Raw genomic sequence first — 22,341 nt, 5'->3', positions numbered from 1 at the left:
AATTTTTTTGTTTAATATTAATCTCTTTTAATGCACTTTATATGTATTTGGGTGCCAATACCCGATTGTAAGCTCCCCTGAGTAAACGACAAGTATTTAAAACCATTGGATTGATTTAAATCATGTGACCAATAAATGGCAGAATCAGATCTTCCTGATGATGGCCCATTGATAGGCTGAAACGCGTCGGCAACCGACAACCTTCACCCCCTACTTGTACGACTAACTCGGTGCACCACAAGGAGATCTCCTCTTTTTTTGGGGATTTTGGTAGGCCGTATCAAGCTCATCAAAATTATCTTCTTGTGTCCCCAGAACACTTTTTGGCAAAATTGATCAAATTGTTATCTTCTTTATTTGGGCAAGAAAAAAAAAACACCAGATTAACAATTTGCTTATATCAAGAGACTATGCTCTCATGCATCACCTTGTTCCCCAGATCTTGGTTACCTCACACCGTTGGAAAATAAGGCTATCAAATCCCTTGCCTGCAATGAAGTCCTTAATTGTAAAAACTGCAGACAAGGAAGGGGGTATCGTTGTCATCGATTGTGATGATTATACCAAAGAGGCGTATTGCCTCCTCTCTGACATATCAACATATAAAAAATTAAATAAAGATACACTCCCTGAATTTAAAGATGAAGTTAATCGACTAATAGAAAAGGCAACCCAGTCTAAAATCCTTGAAAAATCTGAAGTTTTGTTTTAATTTAAAGGTTTTTATCGGACCCCTTATTTTTACTATATCCCTAAGGTACAAAGAAGTTTGACTAATCCCCCAGGTAGGCTTATCATAGTGGCCATGGATAGCATCACCTCTGGCCTATCAAAATATGTTGATTATTATCTCCAGCCGCTGGCTCAAGGGCTACAATCTTATATCAGATATGGTACCCATTTGCTTGAATCACTTAAACCCTACTCTTGGAATAGCAATTACATCTGGATTTCACTAGATGTAATTTGTTTATATACGTCTATTCCACATGCCTTTGGTCTTGAAGCACTGAATCATTTTTTTGTTTTTAGACCAATACATGAATAGTAGACAAGCTGCATTTATTGTAGATTGTACAAAATTTTGCCTTGAGCATAATTATTTTGTCTTTGATCAATTTTATGTGCAGGTCCAAGGCACGTCGATGGGAGCGAATTTCGCTCCCTCGTACGTGAACCTTGCAATGGGATTATGGGAACACAAGTACATATGGAATAATAATCCCTATTCTGAACACCTAATTTATTATGGTAGGTATATAGATGACATTGTCATTATTTGGAATGGTTCCCCCCCAAGATACTGAAGATTTTGTCAACCACTGTAACAACCACCCACATGGCTTAAGATTTGCATATGTCTCAGATGCTGAAAAATTGGCATTTTTAGACCTAGAGCTATATCACATTGAGGATGTTATACATGCTAAGAACTATTTAAAACCGACCACGGGCGACTCTTTTACATTATAGAAGTTTCCACTTCCATAAGTGGAAAAACAACATCCCTAGAGGACAATTTTGTCGCCTCAAACGCAACTGCACCAATCCAAATTATTTTTTGGAAGAAAGTAAGGTACTCAGTAAAAAACTCAGGGAGAAGATCACAAGATATCCCATCAAAGTAAAAGAACATTTGATCAATCAGTCCGTTTCACCACCAGGTTTCATCATGCTCACATCATGAGACTTCGCAGTGTATTGCCTATGTTGTCCTTGCCATTTACTCTATGTGGGCCGTACCTTCTGCCCACTTAGAGAGGTTTGGTGAACACTGCAGGAAAATAGAGACAGGCAAGGACGAGCACAGTGTCACAAAGGTTCTACTGATGGCCTATTGGGTATTGGAACAAATGCCCAAAAATATATCAGGGGCAGAAAGATTTTTTTAGGCTTTGCAAATGCAAAACTTTTTGGATATATTCCCTTGATGCTTTGTCACCCGGTGGAATAAACAAAGTATTGGAATTGTCCACAATTTTATAAATTAAACTGTTCTTTACACTTGATTTGTTTCTTTACCTTTTTTATAATATTTGAGGGATAATTACATAATTTATTATATAATTTTTCATACCATCTAATAATAATCTATTCCTAGGGAAATCTATATAATCATGTTAAAATGTAGCTATATTCTATTAATTTATTTTGCATTATTTATATATATATATATATATATATATATATATATATATATATCATATATATATATATTTTATCAATTTAGTAACAGACACATTTAGATATTAAATTATTTATATAATGATTTTTACTATGCAGTGGTCACACCAATGTATATTAATTTTTTATTATGTCTATCAATTTGTATTATACCTGAGTAGTACACATAGCATATATAGTTCTGAAGATCAGATTTGATATTTTTAATCAATTTAAATATATGATTGCATTTTCATGTATGTATTACTGTGTGCAGGCAAAAATAGCAACAAAATACATGGATATCTATCCTTATTAAATCCTTTCCAATTCTCCTGCCCCCCTCCTTTTTCTCTCATCCCCCTCTCCCAACCCCTCTACTAGTTTTAGTATTTATCTATGTGTATATATGTTTAAATCAGTGAATTGCCACATCCTGCATTTGCAATAATCAAGCTAAGGTTTTTAACCATGTTTTGATCCGATAGTGTTTGGTTCTCACTATAGCCGCTAGATGGCAGCAAACCGGTGAGCACATATAAGGCTGAATACAGCCCAAGTCCCTTAAGCTTGAGGAAGGAGTGTGCCTGTTTACCCACAGTGAGCATGCTCCGAAATGTTGTACATGGACCTTACATCTGTACGAAAACATCCACAGGCTAACGTTGGTTGATGCCACAGAGGACATTTGTGCTGAAAATCCCCTATACCATATATAAGTGGATGTATGCACCTGTGCGTTCTAAATAAATGCAACTGTTTTTAATCTGGTGGCACCTTTCTTGTCTTTTTGCATGCAACTTGGAGTCTGCTCTCAACTTCCCCCCTGAAGGCCTGCCCTGGAATATGGACTTGTTGCAAATAACACACACAGGTTTTTTTCCCCACTTGATTTTTAGTTTATTAATTATCCTTTCCCCTTCAATTCAGAACTGCATTTTTTTTGAATGGACAATAAGGTTCAAACACTATTAATTGAGCAACAGCACTACTTCCCTATGTTTTTTCTGCATGGAGGGTGGACTGCCCCTGACAATTTTTTGAATATATTACTGCGGTGCTAGTTTTAGTAAAATGGGGGTATGCCCAACCATGTGACTATCTTCTTGTTTATACTTTGACCTATTCCTCATCATGATTACAATCTTATACCCCTGAAGAAGAGTATTATCAATCCTAAACTTGAAACGTTGGGTTTTTGTCTTGTTTGTATAATCACACACAACGGAGCCTAGATTGTACCTCTTGTATTGCATGTTTTTTTCTTTGATCAGTTTTTGTGCATCCTGTATATCCACTTGTCCTTATGTTATGATTGTGTTCATCTACTATCACCTTTAAATTTAAATAAAACCTCTGATGTCCATACCCTACATTGATATCTACAAGAGTAGTTTACCTTTCAAAGTCCCACTAGGGGGGCGTGGTCAAGCTGGCAGCCTGAGCAGACGTGTGCTGCGGGAGCTCCATTCTTACCTGGATAATTTATCTGATTAATACTGTCAAACTGCCGAATATCGCCCCCTGACACCCTCCTGAGACCTCCGGGCATGCGAAGAGGCAAGTCCAGCTCTAGACAGAGAGAATTCATCCATCCCTACAGCCTCTCCACAGCACCAGAAGCTGAGGTGGCCTCCTCCGGCTGGCGTGCACATGGAGACTTAATCTCCGGCCTCGGACCCGGCAACGGTGGAGGAGGACCGCTTTCAAGCCCTAATGCAGGCTATCTCTGACTGCAGAACAGCCCTCATGGCCAAGATTGAGCAAGAAGAACAACGTCCGAGTTGTGGGTCTGCCTGAGAGAGAGGAGGGGCAAGATCCAATGGCCTTCACGGAGCATCTGCTCCGAAGGACCTTCGATCAAGTTAAAGCCCAACTGCGAACAAAAAACATCAAATACAGTATGTTGTTCCCTGCCCGCCTCCGGGTGGTGGATGGAGAATCCACTCGTTACTTCACATTGCCGGAGGAGGCCTCCCAGTGGCTGGACACTCTCCCTAGACCCCAGGAACTGTATTTCTGTTTTCTGCTGGTTTCTCCTACCTGTGTTTCTGCTGCCATCTCCCGCCTCCCTTCCCCTCGAGTGGCTGCTGGCGCTCTATGGCGGCTGACTATGCAGACTACTCTTGAGCTCTGCTTGCCCCACACCTTGCCATTGCATACTATGCAGCAAAAAACCCTTGCTGTGATGCTGGAGCTTTCTCCCCTACACAGTATCACCCGATGCAGAAGGCCAGGGGTGAAAATACTACCTGTTCTCCCACACTAAACCGCATGGTAGGACTCCCCTGTCTGAATGACTACAGCCCCTGCCTCCCCCCTCCTTCTCCCATTGGGATACTGCCTTGAATTGGATCTGCCTAAGGGTTGGGGGAACTTTATAAAGCGGAGAGTGATGGTGGGATGAGCTCCAGTGGGGAGGGGGGGTGGGAGCTCTGTGGAATTGTTGCCCGGCAAGAGATGAAACGAAACAAGCTTCTGGAAGGAACTGATCGTGTTCACATTGCAATGCTGTACAAGTATGTGCCCTTCGCTTGTGCTAAGCAAACTCACTTAATATTGCATTATATGCTGGTTTTCTGTCTTCAACTCTTCAGGTTGGGGTCGGTGGCTCAAGGCCCACATAGACTATAAGAACTTTGCCTTCAGCGCCACCCTGCACATCCTTCTGTTTTTCTGTTTACCTAATTTGCTCCAGTTTAGCTGAGTTTTGGTTAAGGGAATGGGCAATCCGAGTTCCCCAACGGTTGTGCAGGTTGGGGGTTTTATAGGTTCGTTTTTCATGAGGTTATGTACATGTTGAAACGTCTTTACTACGTTACTTCTCTCTGGCGGTTTGTCTGTCTACAGCCCAGGCTACTAATATGGGTCCATAGGACCATACATGTGACTAGATGTGTGATATGTGTTGCTTGTTTCTCCCCGGGTCCAATTGTAATATACCCCCCTGGCAGTCCCACATTGCAGATCTCCCCATGGCACAAATAAGGGTGCTCTCCTGGAATCTCCAGGGATTAAATGATGCACTGAAACGCTCCTTGGTTCTAACATACCTTAAAAAATATAATCCACATGTGTGGATCCTACAGGAGACACACCTGTTGGGGAGCAAATTACTGAGTCTAAAGAAACCTTGGATCAGCCACTGTTACCACGCCACACACTCCAGCTTTGCACAGGGTGTCAGTGTGCTGATTCACAAATCCCTAACATATGAATTATTGTATGTCAAGGTGGACCCGGAGGGACGTACGTATTATTGCATGCAGTTATAGATACTATTGAAATGTTAATTTTGGGACTCTATATCCCTCCGCCAGCCACCTCTGGCCCTCTTAAAATGCTTGATCCCCCTCATGTCTAGATATCCCTCCCACCGATAACATAATTATTGCGGGCGACTTTAATATGATCCTGAACCCTTCATTAGACAGGCCATCGCAAGGGGCTAGTGTGGACTCTCCTTTGTCAAAATGGGCCTCCCTCTATGGCCTGACAGATGTCTGGTGCTGGAGATACCCGACGGACCGGGCGGGCCTACATATGCCACTCTACTTCACACAGAGCCATGTCACAAATTGACCTGATCCTAGTTAGCGGGGGGATGCTCACGTATGTGGGGGTTGGACATGCTGCCAAGGGGAATATCTGATCACGCCCCTATGATGTGTACTTTCCAGACTCAAACCTCCCTTCAGAGAAATTATGGCAATTATCTCGTTACTGGATCTCAGATCCCTTGGTGGAAGCTGAAATCTCTACACATATACGGAGCTTCTGGCTAACAAATGAGGGCACCGCTGCAGTACACAACACATGGGACGCATTCAAGGCATACATTAGGGGCTCGTATCAATCCTCTATATCCAAGGTCAGGCAAAATACAACAGTCACCCTTGCTGAAGCAGAGGCCGCAGCTCAAAATCTAGAATCCCGTTATGCTTCCACCCAAAACCCTATTACCTATCTCGACATGCAGGCGGCGTACAGGGAAGTAATGCTCCTCGGGTCTCCAAAGCAAAAAAGTAACAATTGGCGCAAAAGCAGCGCATTTTTGAACAGGTAGTTAAAGCCGGACGACTTCTGGCCTGGCTGGCTAGAGAGCAACAGCTAACTACATCCATTGCCCGTGTTCGGGATTTGGATGGGACAGTGATGGTGGACCCCCTGGTCATAAATGCCCGCTTTGCTTCCTACTATAGTGATCTCTACTCCTCCAGGGTAGATTACTCTAATGAAGAACTGCATTCATTTCTTCATCAGATCAAATTCCCCACTCTATCTGACACAGCTCGTGAACGCCTGGATGGCTTCATAACTGTGGAGGAGGTCCAGCAAGCTCTGTGTGAACTCCAGGCAGGAAAGACTCCAGATGTAGATGGAATCCACCCGGAGTTTTACAGGCAATATGGGGACCAACTGATGCCCAAAATTCACCATATGATAGTCAGGGCTCTAAGGGAGGGGACTCTACCAGCATCTATGGCAGAGGCAATCATAGTGGTTATAGCCAAACCAGGCAAGGATCCTGAGCTGTGTTCCTCCTATCGACCCATTTTCCTGCTCAATGCTGATACCAAGATCCTCACCAAGATCTTGGTGTGGCGATTGAACAAGGCAATCCTTACACTGGTCCATGAGGATCAGACCAGTTTCATGCTGGGTAAGGGTACAGATATAAACTTGCGGAGGTTACACATAGTCCTGGGATCCAAAAATCAACTGGCCCCCTCGGATGCAGTGGCCTCCCTAGATGCTGAAAAAGCATTTGATTCAGTTGAATGGGATTATCTATGGGAGGTCCTACTCCACTTCGGCCCTAGGTTTATCTCATGGGTAAAAGCCCTATACAACTCCCCAAAGGGCAGCGTGCACACTGGGTCAAGCATCTCTCCCCCTTTCTCCTCCGCGGGCAAACAAGGCAAGGATGCCCGCTCTCTCCGGTGTTTTTTGCGCTGGCCATAGAGCCAATGGCGATCCTGATACGCACCACCGTGGCATCACCTTGGGCCCTGTGGAGGAGAAAATTTCTCTATATGCCGACAACACCTTATTGTATCTTAGAGACACGACCACTTCCCTGGGAGAGGCCCTCTCTCTTATAAACAGATTCGGCAGATACTCAGCCGTTTGGGTAAATTGGGGGAAGTCTGTCCTGTTTGCCCTGACAATGGGATGCCAACGGATACCCCACTGCAGATAGTCTCCCAGTTTAAGTATCTAGGTATTGCTATTCACAAGGACTTTATTACTCTCAAGCTAGAACCAGTTATGTCCTCCCTGACACAGAAATGTTCGACCTGGAAGGCCCTACCCCTTACGCCTGTCGGCACAGTGAACTTGGTAAAAATGTCTGTACTTTGCAAATTGACTTATTTGTTCAGACAGACCCCAGTGCACATTCTGCAAGTGTTCTTCCAAAAGTTAAATGTCTGCTTATCTCTTTTATCTTGAACGGAGGTACCCCTAGGATTGCGCAGAGCACACTCCAGCTCCCAATCTCTCTGTGAGGCCTGGTAATGCCCTGCTTAAATAATGTTAAATATTACTAGGCAGCAGTCCTTGTGATGGTCAATTGGTGGCTGTCCGAGGAACCGGCTAACCCTGCGGCTATGCTGGAGGCGGCATTTTTGGGCTCCTACTCCGAACTCCAGAAATTAATACACAGAGGCCCCAGATCCAACCCCAACATTACTCCATCAATGCGGGTCATGCTGCAGGTCTGGGACACAGTAAAGGCCAAGGTGGAAAAACCCAATAGTCCCCATATACCCCGCTATGGGGTAACCCGAGATTGCCCCACTTCAGATCCATTCTGGACCTGGCAATATGGGCCCGATGTGGTATCAAAACTTTGGCGGATGTCACCTCCTTGAACGGGTTGCGCACATTTGATGACCTAAAAAGAAGACACAAACTACCTAACCACATGTTCTTGAGGTACATCCAGCTCCGGCATGCTTACCAGATGCAATTTCCCCAGCCTATTACACTTGAAGCTAACTGCATAGAGAGCACGTTGGCCCTAGATAGGGACATAAAACCGCTGTCGGCCCTCTACGCTGAACTAATTGGTCTAGATACCTCTGTAGTCTCTCGACTATTCTCAAAATGGACAGAGGACATACCAGCACTGGAGGATGATGACAGGAAGGAGGGTATACAGTAGGCATCTGCAATTAGCGTACCTCCAGCTGTTGCAAAACTACAAGTCCCATCATGCCTCTGCCTCTGGGTGTCATGCTTGTGGCCGTCAGAGTCTTGCTATGCCTCATGGGAGTTGTAGTTCTGCAACAGCTGGAGGTCCGCTAATTGAAGATCCCCGGTATACAGCAATACCTTCCCCTCATGGTCTCCTCCAGGGATAGGTTCACCCAGATTAGGTTAATTCACCAAGCTTACTATTCCCCAGAGCGCCTAGCCAAAATCTACCCTGAAAGGAGTGCTCTATGCCCCAAATGCACCTCAGCTCTGGGGACCCTCTTCCATGTCATATGGTCTTGTCAACACCTCCAGACCTTCTGGAGGGAAGTGGTTTCAGAAATTAACTCTTTAGGCAAACTTAATGTTCCCTACAACCCGCTACCACTGCTGCTAGGCATTGTCGACACGATACAGGCAAAGAAGCACTTCATATTTTATACAGCCTTCTATGCAAGGAAAGGGGTCCTCCTCAAATGGAAGGACCCCAGCCCCCCAACTGTCCCCCAATGGAGGGCTCTTGTTGACGCGGCCTTACCACTTTATAAACTGACATACTTGGAGCGAAATTGCCCCAAGAAATTTTAAAAAAATCTGGGAGGCCTGGACCCGGGAGAGACAAACTACCTTGACATAGAACTGAGGTTGAGCAAAAGCATGTATAAAATTGAGTAAGGCCTTGACATCCACATGGAGGGGGGGGGGGGGGGGCTCCTACCTTTCCCCTGACACACTTGGCGATAGGTAGGGCATAGACCCAATTAATGATTGCATATTTGCAAGAGCATGGGGTCCCCCCCCCCCATCCAGTTCCTCCTACCAACCTACTCTATGGATTAATTCTACCTCCAGTCCTAACTCCCTAATACTGACGTCTTTTATATGGCTTATAATGTCTAAAAGCAATATATGTTACTGACTATTTTGGATTGTCTAAACTGTTGACAGCTAATACTCTGTTTTATTTGTAGTCCTGTTAGGAATAACCACTGATGAGACTGTACCACTGTTTTAACATGCCATGTACAAAATAAACTTTGTTAATAAAAAAAAGTCCCACTAGAGTAGAAATCCTTCCAATATACTTATTTTTTTGGGATGTGGGTAAACTTCACTCTGCATAGCCAAACCAGCACCATCACCCAATATTGTTCTTACTCAGAGCTCAGTAATTTACCATTTCTAGGCCCTTGCACTAACCCAGCAGTTACAGTCCCTATGCGCAGTACTCTTGTGGTTTGGAGGCAAACTAGGGTTACGATTTCACCTTAACCACTTCAATACCGGGCACTTAAACACCTTCCTGCCCAGACCAATTTTGAGCTTTCAGCGCTGTCGCACTTTGAATGACAATTGCGCGGTCATGCTACACGGTACCCAAATTAAATTTTTATCATTTTTTTCCCACAAATAGAGCTTTCTTTTGGTGGTATTTGATCACCTCTGCGGATTTTATTTTTTGCTAAACAAATAAAAAAATACCGAAAATCTTGAAAAAAATAATGTTTTTTTTTGTTTGTTTCAAAACTTTGTAAATAAGTAAATTTTCTCCTTCACTGATGGGCACTGATGGGGATACACTGATGGGCAATGATAAGGCGGCACTGATGGGCACCGATGAGGTGGCACCAATGAAGTGGCACTGATGAGGTGGCATTGATGGACACTGATATGTGGCACTGATAGGCGGCACTGATGGGTGGCACTGATGGGCGACACGGATGGGCACTGATAGGTGGCACAAATTGGCACTGATAGCTGGCATGGATGGGCGTGGATAGGCGGCACAGGTGGGCATGGGTAGTCGGCACAGGTGGGCATGGATGGGCACTGATAGGTGGCATGGATGGGCACTGATAGGCGGCACGGATGGGAACTGATAGGCAGCATTGTATTATTATACTGTACTAATGGATGCCAATCAGTGCCAAGCAATAATGCATGCCAATCAGTGATGCCCATTGTGGGCACTGATTGGCATCCATTATGGGCACTGATTGGCATCCATTGTAGCACTGACTGGAATCCCTGGTGGTCTAGGGTGGCATACCTTATCCTGACCATCCCTGGTGGTCTGGTGGCGTCCCTGGTGGTCCAGTGTGGGCATCCTCGGGGGGGGCTGTGCTGATAATAGATCAGCACAGGCCCCCTCTGTCAGAGGAGCAGCCGATCGGCTCTCCTCTACTCACGTCTGACAGACGCGAGTGAGGAAAAGCCGATCACCGGCTCTTCCTATTAACACTGTGATCAGCCGTGATTGGACACGGCTAATCACGTGGTAAAGAGTCTCCGTCGGAGACTCTTTACCGAGATCGTAGTTGCAGGGTGTCAGACTGACACCCTGCAACAACGATCGCCGCGATGCGCGCCCCCGGGTGCGCATCGGATCCTGATCACGTCATATGACGTCCGATCAGGATTATGAAACCACTTTGCCACCGTCATTTTGTAATAGGGCGGGCGGCAAGTGGTTAAAGATTCCATCTCTCCACACACACATACACATCACTTTGGGGGTAACCGACTCTCCCTCGCCTGTACATAATTTCCAGATCCCCATCTTTGGGCAAACCATGGGATCAGGATGTTAAATTAGATTATGCATTGGGCACATTATTTTTTTTTTTTTTTTTTTTTATTGGTTTTTATTGAAAAATTTTCACAAAAGAAGATAATTATAACAAATACAAAGATCACATAGAGTACACAATAAACATGCAAGAATTCGTGACATACATTACTTGTCAAGGCATGTATACAGGCATAAATTGCAGTCTTATCCTTGTGGGGTTGAAAGTAAGAAAAGAAAATGAAGAAGGCAAAAAGATCTGCCTACTGTGTGTGACTCCATAAAGTCAATAAGAAATATTAGGAAAATGAAAAAAAAAAAAAGAAGAGTAAAGGTAGAAAATGGGAGAAAAAAAAGAAGCATTGGAGAGGGATAAGGAGGACATGGATATCGGACTGATAGATGGATACGGGGAGGATAGGTACAAACTATTTCCATAATATACAGCAACAGGCTAAATTCACATGCTAATACTCGTAATCAGTACAAGTAAAGATCTCTATTGACTCTGATTCATTTCAGACCAGTCCACCCAGACTTTCCATTGGCTATCAAAGCTCTTTTTGGTTCCACTTCTGCCAGCAAGTAATGATACATAGACGTGGTTTTGTCTGGTAATACTGAGTACTTCGGACATATTGGGGGTTCTGTTGGATTTCCAATTTCTGGTGATCAGTAATCTAGCCGCCAATAGAATAGAACTACTGTTCGGCAGCCAGGGGGGAAGTTCTCGATACCCAAGTTCAGTACTGCTAACTCGGGGCTCAATGGCATTAGAATCCCTGTAATACGTGAGATGCACCGAAATACACTACCCCAGAAACTGGAGAGGTGTTTGCAAAACCAAAACATATGCGAAATGTTACCCATCTCTCCACACCCTCTCCAGCACATGGGAGAGTTGGATGATGAGAACTTCGCCATAATGTACGGTGTCAAGTACCATCTTAAGGCTATTTTTTGAGAGAGCTCCCAGTGGTTCACACATCTGGAAGCTTTATAAATAGTTTGAAATGCCTTTTGCCACTCACACGGAGTAAAACTCTTGTTAAAGTCTTGACGACCATTTAACGTAAGGACGTGAGTTAGTGAAGATAAGTTTGTTTTGAAAAGCAGAGTAAAAAAGGGAAATCCCTTTAGGAGGGGGAGGAGATTTCGTGTAAAATTGCCACAATTTGTTTAGTATAAAAATATGAGGAGATCCTAATGTTTTAAAGAAATGCATTGTTTGTAAGTATCGGTAACGGTCCGTAGGCAGCAGGCCGAATTCATCTCTAAGAGACTCAAATAGCTTAGGGAAGTTGTCCCGATATAGGTCATCAATATGAAAAATACCTCTAGCCTTCCATTTCGAATAGTCTGTCTGGGATTATGTGGTGTAAAATCTCTATAGGGACAGGGAGTTTTGAGACTTCAGAGGATGTAGCAGATAGTCTATGCAAATCTCTCCAAGCTAACAAAGAGCCCTGAAGAGTAGGTGCGAACTGACGTAAGGGGAAAGGTTTCCACGTATCCAGCAATAGAAGCATACGCAGATCGCTAGTCGGGCTAAGGGCCTGTTCTATGCTACACCAAAGAATATCAGGGGCGGGGAGAACCAATATTTAAGCGAGGTAAGTATAGTTGCTCTGCAGTAGTCCCTTAGGTCAATCAATCCCATTCCGCCCACTGATGTATGTTTAATGAGAAGGGATCTAGAGCACCTGGGTCGTCTACCTCCCCAAATATATTTCCTAAGAATACTATTAAGCGCTTTTAAGTGAATATGTTTAAGAGGAATGGGCAACGTACGAAACACATAAGTATTTGAGGGAGTAAGAGCATTTTAAAAGACGCTAACCTTCCAGACCAGGTGAGTTCTGTTTTAGTTAACCTATTTGTATCTTTTTCTATTTTGGCTATTAAGGGAGCATATTTGGCATCTGCTAGTTCAAGTGGGTCAGATGTAATTTGCAAGCCAAGATAGGGGATACTTGACTCTGACCATGTGTAGGGAAAGCTTTTTTGGAGGCTGGCTTGGAGTTGAGGAGAAAGATTTAGGCCTAAAATAAGAGATTTTGTGAAGTTTACCTTACAATAAGATATACAACTAAAATCCTTAAGGATAGAATGGGCGTATGGCAGGGAAGAGTGCGGGGAGGATAGAAAGAGGATGACATCGTCCGCAAAGAGACTTATATTGTGGGATTTGTCTAGAAACGTAAAACCCGGGATGCCAGGATGGGTTCTTATTTTTTCAGCAAGGGGCTCTATGAGGAGGTTGAAAATGGAGGGGGACAGGGGGCAGCCCTGCCTAGTCCCGTTGGATATAGGGAAAGGGGATGAGAGCATATTGGAGGTGTAGACCTGGGCACAGGGGGAGGAATACAAAGCCAAGATCGCCGACAGAATAGGACCTGAGAACCCAAATCTGCCAAGAGTGTGGGACATATATCCCCAATGTATCCTGTCGAATGCCTTTTCCGCGTCCAAGGACAACAGCAGAGAAGGCATTCGACACGATTTAGCATAATGTAAAATATTTACAACTCTCCTAGTGGCGTCCGACGCCTGCCTACCCTTCGTGAAACCAGTTTGTTCTGGTTTGATCAGGGATGGAAGAATCGGAAGGAGCCTATGGGACAGAATTTTGGCAAATAATTTCACATCAGTATTTAATAAGGAAATAGGCCTGAAATTAGCTGGAGTAGTGGGTTCCTTCCCAGGCTTTGGGATGGTAATTATAAATGCCTTAAGCATTTTGGAGGGAAACGAGGCAGAGGACACAGCGTCAGAGTAAACTGCTTCTAAAGCCGGAGAAAGGATTTGAGAAAACGTCTTGTAGTAACTATTCGGGAGTCCGTCAGGGCCTGGGGACTTTGCGTTTGGGAGAGCTTTAATAACCCGTCGGATCTCAGGTTCCATGATGGGCGAATTAAGGGTCTGTAACTGATCTTGTGTCATGGTGGGGAGTGCAAGATCAACAAAGAATTTTTGAATGTCATTCTCAGTAGGTTGTGGGGTAGATGGGTCATTTTTGAGGTTATACAGAGAAGAGTAATAATCTGCGAAGGAATTTGCAATGTCCCTAGGGTTGTACAATTTACCGTTATCAGATTTACGAATTAAGAAAGGAATGTTGGTTTTAGCTTTACGGTCTTTCAATCTTTGGGCCAATAATTTACCAGCTCGATTTCCGGATGAATAGTGGGACAATTTCAGAGAATGGACATGTTTGTCGTATTGCTCTAACAATAGGAGCCTGAGATCCGAGCGCAGTTTGTTCAAATTGTGCATTAGACTATAGTTCGTTTCGGTTGCGTTTTTATTTTGATCCTCCAGATGTCTAATGTCGGAGAGAAGGGAGTCTAACTTTTGTGTCCTCTGCCTTTTTGCCCTTGAACTCATTTGTATGAGAATACCTCTTATAAAAGCCTTATGGGCACACCACAAAGTAAACGGACTAGATACAGAGTTGGTATTAAAAGAAAAATATTCCTTCAGATGCTTGGTAAGGAGAGCAACTTGCTGCGGCTGTTGAAAAAGACGAGAATTGGCCCGCCAGACACTAGCAGGGGTCAGAGGGCGCTCCCCATCCACCGTGATGGACACAGAAGCGTGGTCCGACCATGTAATTTCATGAATGGACGAAGATGCAATTCTTTGTAACAGTAGCTTTTCAGTTAGAATTAAGTCTATATGGGAATACTAGTTGTGTCTGGGGGAGTGATAAGAATAGTCTCGTTCAGTAGAATGTTGGCAGCGCCAGACATCAAATAGGCCCTCAGTATGAAGCAACGGCTGCAGAGTAGGTCGTGGACGCTGCGATTTAGAAGTTGTGTCCATTTCGTAGTTAGGTATAACATTGAAGTCTCCGCATACTATCAGGTCGCCTTGTTTCAGTAAATCTACTTTACGGAGGAGCTTTTTCAAGAAGCGTAGTTGGTGAGTATTGGGTGCGTAAACATTAAGAATCGTGTAAGGTTTGTTATTGAAGCTGCCTAGCAAGGCCAAATATCGTCCTTCAGGATCAGTAAAGGTCTTCTGTAAGGAGAAGGAAACCGAATCTTTTATGGCAATTAGTACTCCCTTCTTTTTTGTAGAGGCAGAGGCTCTGAAAATATGTGGGAATCTGTTGTGCTTGAAAGTGGACTCACCAAGGGATGACCAGTGCGTTTCCTGGACACATAAGACATCAGACCCCAGCCGGAGAGCCTCTCTCCATAGCGAGGCACGTTTGGCGGGGTGGTTCAGACCACGAACATTAAAAGATGTTATCTTAATAGACATATTTTAAGTAAAGGGAAATGCCATTGAAAGTACCTCAATGAGTCCAGGTTGCTCCAGGAAGACCAAGTATGGTGGGCTGGTAGTATAGATGTCGGATATATCATCTCCATGTGCGTTCCTCCGTATCCATCTCCGAGGGATGGTAAAAAAAAAAAGAGTAAGAAAAATAGATGAAAGAAAGGCAAAAGTCAAATAGGAACAAAAAGACAACTGGTAAAGAAATAAAAAGGTAGATTCCATCAGGAATCTGGAGGCAGGTATACTGCACGTGTATGAAAACGAGGGGTAATACAGGGGCTAGGAGCTCCAAGGCTAGGGATCTTGTTGGCTAAGTGGATGTAGTAGACTAACCGAGGCAGTTAGTTGGCAGAATTCTTGGTGTGTCTTTTGCAAGATACAACTTGCCAGTCGTCGCTAGTATGTAGCGCTGGAGTAGCCACTGTAGTGTCAGAGATTTGGGCCGGCAGGATGTCCCACGCACGAAGCATGTCGAGGCCCTCCTTCAAGTTGGATATTATGGATACTCTGCCTTCCCGCGTGACAAGAAGTTTGGTTGGGTACCCCCATCTGTACGCAATATTATGGTTCCTGAGTGCCTTCGTGATCGATAGGAGGGATTTGCGTTTTTGCATAGTATATTGCGAAAGATCCGCAAACAGCTGCAGAGTGGAGTATTGTTCCGGGGGGTTAGGGTTCTTACGGTAGGCCGCCATGAGCTGGTCTTTTATGTGGTAGAAGTGCACCCTCATCAGAATGTCTCAGGGGATGTTGTCTGGGAGATGAGACGGTTTGGGCAAACGATGGATCCGGTCAATGACCAGCTCATTAACCGGGGCTGTAGGAAGAAGCGCTAGCATGAGATCTTTAGCGTATTGCTGTAGATGGGCAGGTAAAACGGTTTCTGGTATGCCACGCAATTTAATAATATTCCTGCGAGACCTGTCCTCGAGGTCGGCAAGTTTAGCTTTAAGCCAAGTTACTTCATCAGCCTGATCGTTATGGGAGTCTACCAGTGTATTGTAAGAGGTCGCGTACTCCCCCATTTTTTTCTCAACATGGTCAATTCTGCTCCCCAGTTCATTCACTAAAGATTTGAAATTTCTCATGCATTCCATTAGGTCAGAATGTAACGAACCTCGCAAGGAAATAAGCATGTCTTTTAAAGTAGTGTCCGTTATAGGTTGACTCACAGTAGGGAAGGAGTTAATATTGTCAGCTAGTTCTCTCGTGTCATCCAAAAAACTGTGCTGTGCACTGACCTTATCTCCCGGTGGTTCGCTCGTCAGTCGGGCCTCGATTTAGCCGGGCTGCCTGAGAGAGGAGTCGAGGCAGCCGGGGAGTGTCTCTGTGAGCCTCCGTCGGATCCCGGGCTCGGCGTCGCAGATGGAGACCCGCCTGCAGGGGACGGAGATTCGCCGCCGGCGCCATCTTGGACCTCGCGGCCTTTAGTTGTAAAAAAGTCCCGGAGTTTCTTCGGTTGAGCGGCGTTAGCTCGCTTACGGGTCATCTCCAGAGGGTGGGTGAGAACTTAGCTGCGGTCCGGTGAAGACAAATCCGGGATTGCCGCCTCGGTATATGCTGAATCCCTTCGCTGGAGCAGAGCTCTCAGGTTAAGCGTCCATTCCGCTGCGCGCTAGCCACGCCCCCCTGGCACATTATTGAACTTTGATATGCTTAAATAGTAACTCTACTGTTATGGGAAAAAATATTCCCCTCTTGGTGATCTGTGTACATTGCAGGGATTTTAACAAACTTTGTTGCAGATTTCTGCCTTTTATTCTGAAGGAATAGCTGTTTGTGTGTCTGTTTCTATGCGAAAAGTGAATCTGCGTGGGTTCTGTGAGTGGTTATATTATCTATCAGCCACAGGGCTCTGAGGCAAGTTACAGGGTCTGCATCCCTTTGTAATTTTCCTTTTGCGTGTATCTTGATAGATATATGTGTCTTATCTTTTTGCAGAGAACGCTGCTAACCCAACGACAAACTTTCATATTAAGACCCTTCAAGAAATCCAAAAGGAAAAGGCCAGCCAAAGACCGGAGCAACAGCTTAAGTGTCGGTCTATCAAAATTGAAGACCATTTCTGTTTAAAAAGCCATATTTTCATCAAGCCCCAGGCTGATATTCATGTTAAATCATTACACGAAATACATGCAGAAAAGAAGCTAAAACAACTAAAAGATGGAGAACAGAAAGATGAAAATAATGTAGACAAGGCTGACTGCAGAGTGGGTAGAGCTTTGCACACAAATCAAAACTTTGAAGATAAGAATTTGCCAGAATCGGAAAAAAAACTGGGAGGTCAAGCTTGCATTATTTGGAAACGCTTTTGTGAAAGAGAGATTAAACCATCACACCTCACTGATATTGTTCCCAGCAGTTCTATCAGTTTAAAAGCAACAAAAGCAATTTTACAGCCAGTGGAAAAAATTAAAACCCTAGAAGAAATCAGAAAAAAAATGCCTTTTAGAATGAAACAAAACAGACAAGCCACAAATACTGAAGTCCTCAAGTCTGTTTCCCAGCCACAAGTTAAGTCTCGTCATAAAAGGATTTTGCGTCTTTCAAAACCTCAAGGTAAAAACATTATTTTTAACATATAAATGGCAGTATAGTCCTAGTTCACCTGTATTGTGGTTGTATTCTGCAAACGTAAGTATATGTTTTTTTTTTTAATATCTCTTTATTTGTTTTTTTACATATCCATTATACATTTTACCATTTACATTCATCGTTCTCTTATAAGCTTCCATAAAGTCATTTCATAGTCATATCCTCAAATACTACAAAATTATACATACACTTTTTTTACATTCATATCCCTCTTACCCCTTTTTTGTCCCCCCTTTTGGTGTAGCTTGCTCTATCTCCATGCTATTTTATCCTGATGCCGTTATGGAATTTTCTATCCAACTTGCCCATACTCTCTCATATTTCTCTCCATGTCCTCTACTCCAATATGTTTTCCTATATAGTGGTAGATTACTATTTACTTATTTTTTTTCCACTGTGTTAACGTTGGGACTTCCGCCTTCTTCCAATTCAGCAATATTGTCTTTATAGCATAAAAAAGCAACAGACCCACCTGTATTCTCCTTCCTATAGGCGTGATATTATTCCCTACTAGTTCTAATAGGCAGATCTCTGCCTTTTGATTTAAAGAGACTGATGTTACTATAGTAATTACTCTCAAAACCTCCCTCCAAAATATCACTATCTTTGGACAAGACCAGAATATGTGGATGAACTCTCCAGCAGTTTTGAGAATTTGTTGGAAATATTTTATGTAATTTGTATGGCGTATTAATAACTTCTGTGTGATATTTTAAATTGTATTTATCTCGCAGAGATACTAGTATTTGGAGTGGAGATCTCCATATCTCCTCCCAGTTTTTATCTGCTAATGTTGGAACATCTCTTGTCCAGCTTTCACATAGCTTACTAAAAATAGTACTTATCCAAAACTACATTTTCAGATATATCTGAAAATGTAGTTTTTAATAAGTAGCTATATAAAATTGAAATGTGCTTTTTTTTTGTTCTTTTTCCTTACCATTTGCTCTAATTCTGTTTCTATCAATTGTGGGATTCCCCCCTGGAACTGAACCAATAAAGAATGGACCAACTGCATGTATCTAAAAAGTATAGTTCCCAGGTATATTTCAACATTTCCTTACTTCGGCAAATGAAATAATTCTCCCTTCGGGTACAACTTGTGATAGTTTTTTAAACCCAAATCTAGTCCATGCCTCTGGATCTTGGATGGAATCCAAATGTGGGAGCTCTGGATTTCTCCATAATGGAGTGTTTGGGGATAAATCCCCTCTCAAATGATCCTCTTTTGCCATGGCTGCTCTACATATTTTTACTGTCGTAATCATTGAGGGAGTCAGATCTGACCTATATTTTAATCCGTGAACGGCAGTGACTGCAGCGCCTCCCACGACTGGACCACTGCGGCCTCTGCCATCGTGGCAGAGTCGAATCCATCCGTATTCAGCCATCTCCCTATCATCACTAACTGTGTAGCCATATAATATTTATAAAGGTCTGGGAAAGCCAATCCCCCCTGTACCGCTGGAGGCATAAGTACGCTTAGTTTAATTCTAGCTGTTTTGCCTTTCCATATAAATGTGGAAAACATACCATGTAGCTGTGTAAAAAACTTCTTAGGCAACCACTGCAGAGAATTTCCAAATAAATACAGAAATTTAGGAAGAATCTTCATCTTTATTAAATGTATACGTCCCAGCAGCGATAAGGGCAATGCCTCCCAGATCCTTAACTTTTTCCTACACTCCTGTATTACTGGATCTAAATTTAGCATTTTAAAGATATTTTTAAGATATTGTTATGCCTAGATACTTAAATTCTAATACCCATTTTAACGGTAGATCTGGGGAAGCTGTGTCCTGTGCCCCTTTGTCAATAGAGAATAACAACCACTTATCCCAATTCACTTTAAGCCCTGTAAACATTGAAAAAATATTTAGTAGTTTTAGAGCTCCTTTCAATGAAGGACCTGCATCTCTCAAAAACAGCAACATATCATCGGCATACAGGGCTACTCTCCTCCAGCCCCCAAATCCGAAGTCCCTGAATATTCAGCAAGGTCCTAAGAGCCTCTGCCACTGGCTCTATTGCAATCACAAAGAGTGACGAAGAGAGAGGGCAGCCCTGCCTTGTGCCTCTATGCATCTGAAATGGGGACGAGAGCCTTCCTTACCGATGCCATGGGTTTTTTATATATTGTTTGTATCCATTTAATAAATATGAATGGAAATCCCATCCTTCTAAGTATTTCCCAAAGAAAAGGCCATTCGACTGTATCGAAGGCCTTCTCTATGTACAGAGAGGCCATCGTTCTAGATCCCTCATAGACGTGGTGAGTATGTATGTATGTGTGTATGTAATCTACGTAGACTAACATCTGTTGTTATCTCTGGCATAAATCTTGTCTGATCCGAATCTATGATATTCTTTAATAAAGGTTGTAATCTCAATGTTAATATTTTCATTACTTCTGCTAATTTTGGAGCTAATATAGCTCCATATTTCTTATAAAATTCCATAGGAATTCCATCTGGGCCTGGTGCTTTCTCCCCTGGGAATGTATGACCTTTATGATCTCCTCACCTGTAATCGGACATATCAATGCCTCTCTCCCTATCCAACAACCACCCGAGAGCTACCCGGTCCAAAGGGTCCGCCATAGCCGGCGGGCGGAAGTCGGAGGGAAGAGAGTTTCTAAAATCTCCGGTTCTTTTACTCTTTTTCTGTAGGGTTTCAATTTCTGATATAGTTGTAGTTTGGTATTATAGTTGCGCTAATCTTGCTAAAAATCTCCCACTATTATCTCCTTGCTCAAAATTATTTTGTCTGTTTTTATGTAGTTCCAACCTTGTTATTTCTTCCATGTGTAAATAGAGGTCTCTTTGTGCAGCCTTCATTTGCTCAAAATTTAATACACTGGAGTCTTGACCATATTTCTATGTTTTTTTGCAATTCCTGTGTCCTAACCTTCTGTTTTTTTATTAACTGTGGCGATATTTGAGATGTATTGTCTCCGTATATACACTTTAAACACATCCTAGACAATGTCCACCAAGGAGGACCCTGCATTATTTTCCTAGTACTCTACTATTAGGGATTCCATTTTTCCTTCTATCTCAGGGTGTGACCCCCATTGCTGAATTAACCTCCACAATGATGCACTCCTCGGGGTGGGGACACGTATTGACAAAAATAAGGGAGAATGATCTGATAGGCCACTCGGTAAGTATGTTACTTCTGAAATATCCGTTAACATTGTTACATCTGCAAATGCTAAATCTATTTTGGACGCTGTTTTATAGAAGACAGAAAAACAGGAATAGACTCTTTTTATTTTTTTGGGATTTCTCTATCTCCAAATTTCTGTTACTCCTGTCATCCTGAGCCCAATTATACAAGTCCGCTGAATAATGCTTAAGAGGTTTTGGTCTATCCAGCTCTGGCAATAGAATTGAATTAAAATCTCCAATAAATAATAACTTTGCTGGGAGATATTCGATTATTTTCTCTATTATCTCATTCAAAATTCCCACCGCAAATGTATCTTTGCTGCCCAATTGTATAGAATAAAATAACATATTTTCCTTGTATGTCTATAAAGGCCTTCTTTATTTCTCCCGGAAAAGTTTTATTTACTAAAACGGATACTCCTCTAGCATAGGAGGAATACGTAGCATGGTATGCTTTTTTATCCAGTCTTTTTTTTAAAGTTGTTAGTCTTTTACCCATTAAATATGTCTCCTGAAGTATGATCAATTGAGGACTATATCTTCTTATATATTGAAACATTAATGCTCGCTTAAACTTCGAGTTCATCCCTCGGACATCCCATGAGAGTATTGAATAGCTATTATTTTTACCTGTCATTATATTGGAAGTGTGGGGAGGTTAAACACCTCCACCATATCATAGAGGATGTCCATAGGGTTCTTAAGCAACACCCTTGTTGCACCCATCCATACTTCCCCCTTCCACTTCCTTCACCTCTCTCCCCCATCCCACCCCATCCCCTTCCACTCCCTTCTCCTTCCACTCCCTTCTCCTTCCACTCCCTTCTCCTCATTCACTTCACCCCCCTCCTACCATCCCACCCTGTCCCTTTCCACTCCCTTCCCTGTTCTGCAACCCCATACATTCATGGATGGGAATGGAGAGGAACATCTCCTTACCCCTTCTTCACTGAACATAGTATATATTCCATGCTCAGTACCCAACATATCCAAAAAAAACTACATAAAAACTGTCACCCTTCCATTCCATTGTGGCGCGGGCTTTCTATTAGTGAGTCTCAAACCGCACCGTTATACAAAGGAAAAAAAATATATATATATATATATATATATATATATATATATATATATATATATATATATATAATTTTTTTTTTTTTTTTTTTTTTTTTTTTTTTTTTGTCCTTCCCTTTTATCATTCCAAAAATTATATTATCAATCTATATAACAATTATCATAATTTACCATATCACAATTGTACATAAAAGAAACCCCCAAAAATATATATATTATTTTTCTTTCTTTTTGTGTTGTTGATATATATAATAATTATCACAATTTATCGCTTTATATATT

The 22,341-nt window shown here is 42.7% G+C and overlaps 1 protein-coding gene across 12 annotated transcripts in view; it reads left to right on the top strand.

The window, feature by feature from the left end:
- LOC143982506 (zinc finger CCCH domain-containing protein 11A-like) overlaps positions 1-22,341 on the top strand; it is an 805,224-nt gene that overhangs the window by 446,732 nt on the left and 336,151 nt on the right. For 11 of the 12 annotated variants that reach the window (XM_077481309.1, XM_077481314.1, XM_077481311.1 and 8 more), the window contains one exon: positions 17,162-17,779. The exons of the other annotated variant lie outside the window; for it this stretch is intronic. In XM_077481309.1, the coding sequence (XP_077337435.1) occupies positions 17,162-17,779 (618 nt within the window). The remainder of the gene's footprint in view (positions 1-17,161; positions 17,780-22,341) is intronic. 12 annotated transcript variants of the gene reach the window in all.

The sequence above is a fragment of the Lithobates pipiens genome, unplaced genomic scaffold (genome assembly GCF_037356315.1).
Source record: "Lithobates pipiens isolate NorthernLeopardFrog02 unplaced genomic scaffold, aLitPip1_a1.2 Scaffold_16, whole genome shotgun sequence".
NCBI lineage: Eukaryota > Metazoa > Chordata > Amphibia > Anura > Ranidae > Lithobates > Lithobates pipiens.
Note: the sequence above shows the minus strand (reverse complement) of the source record. Positions and strands in the feature narration are given on the sequence as shown.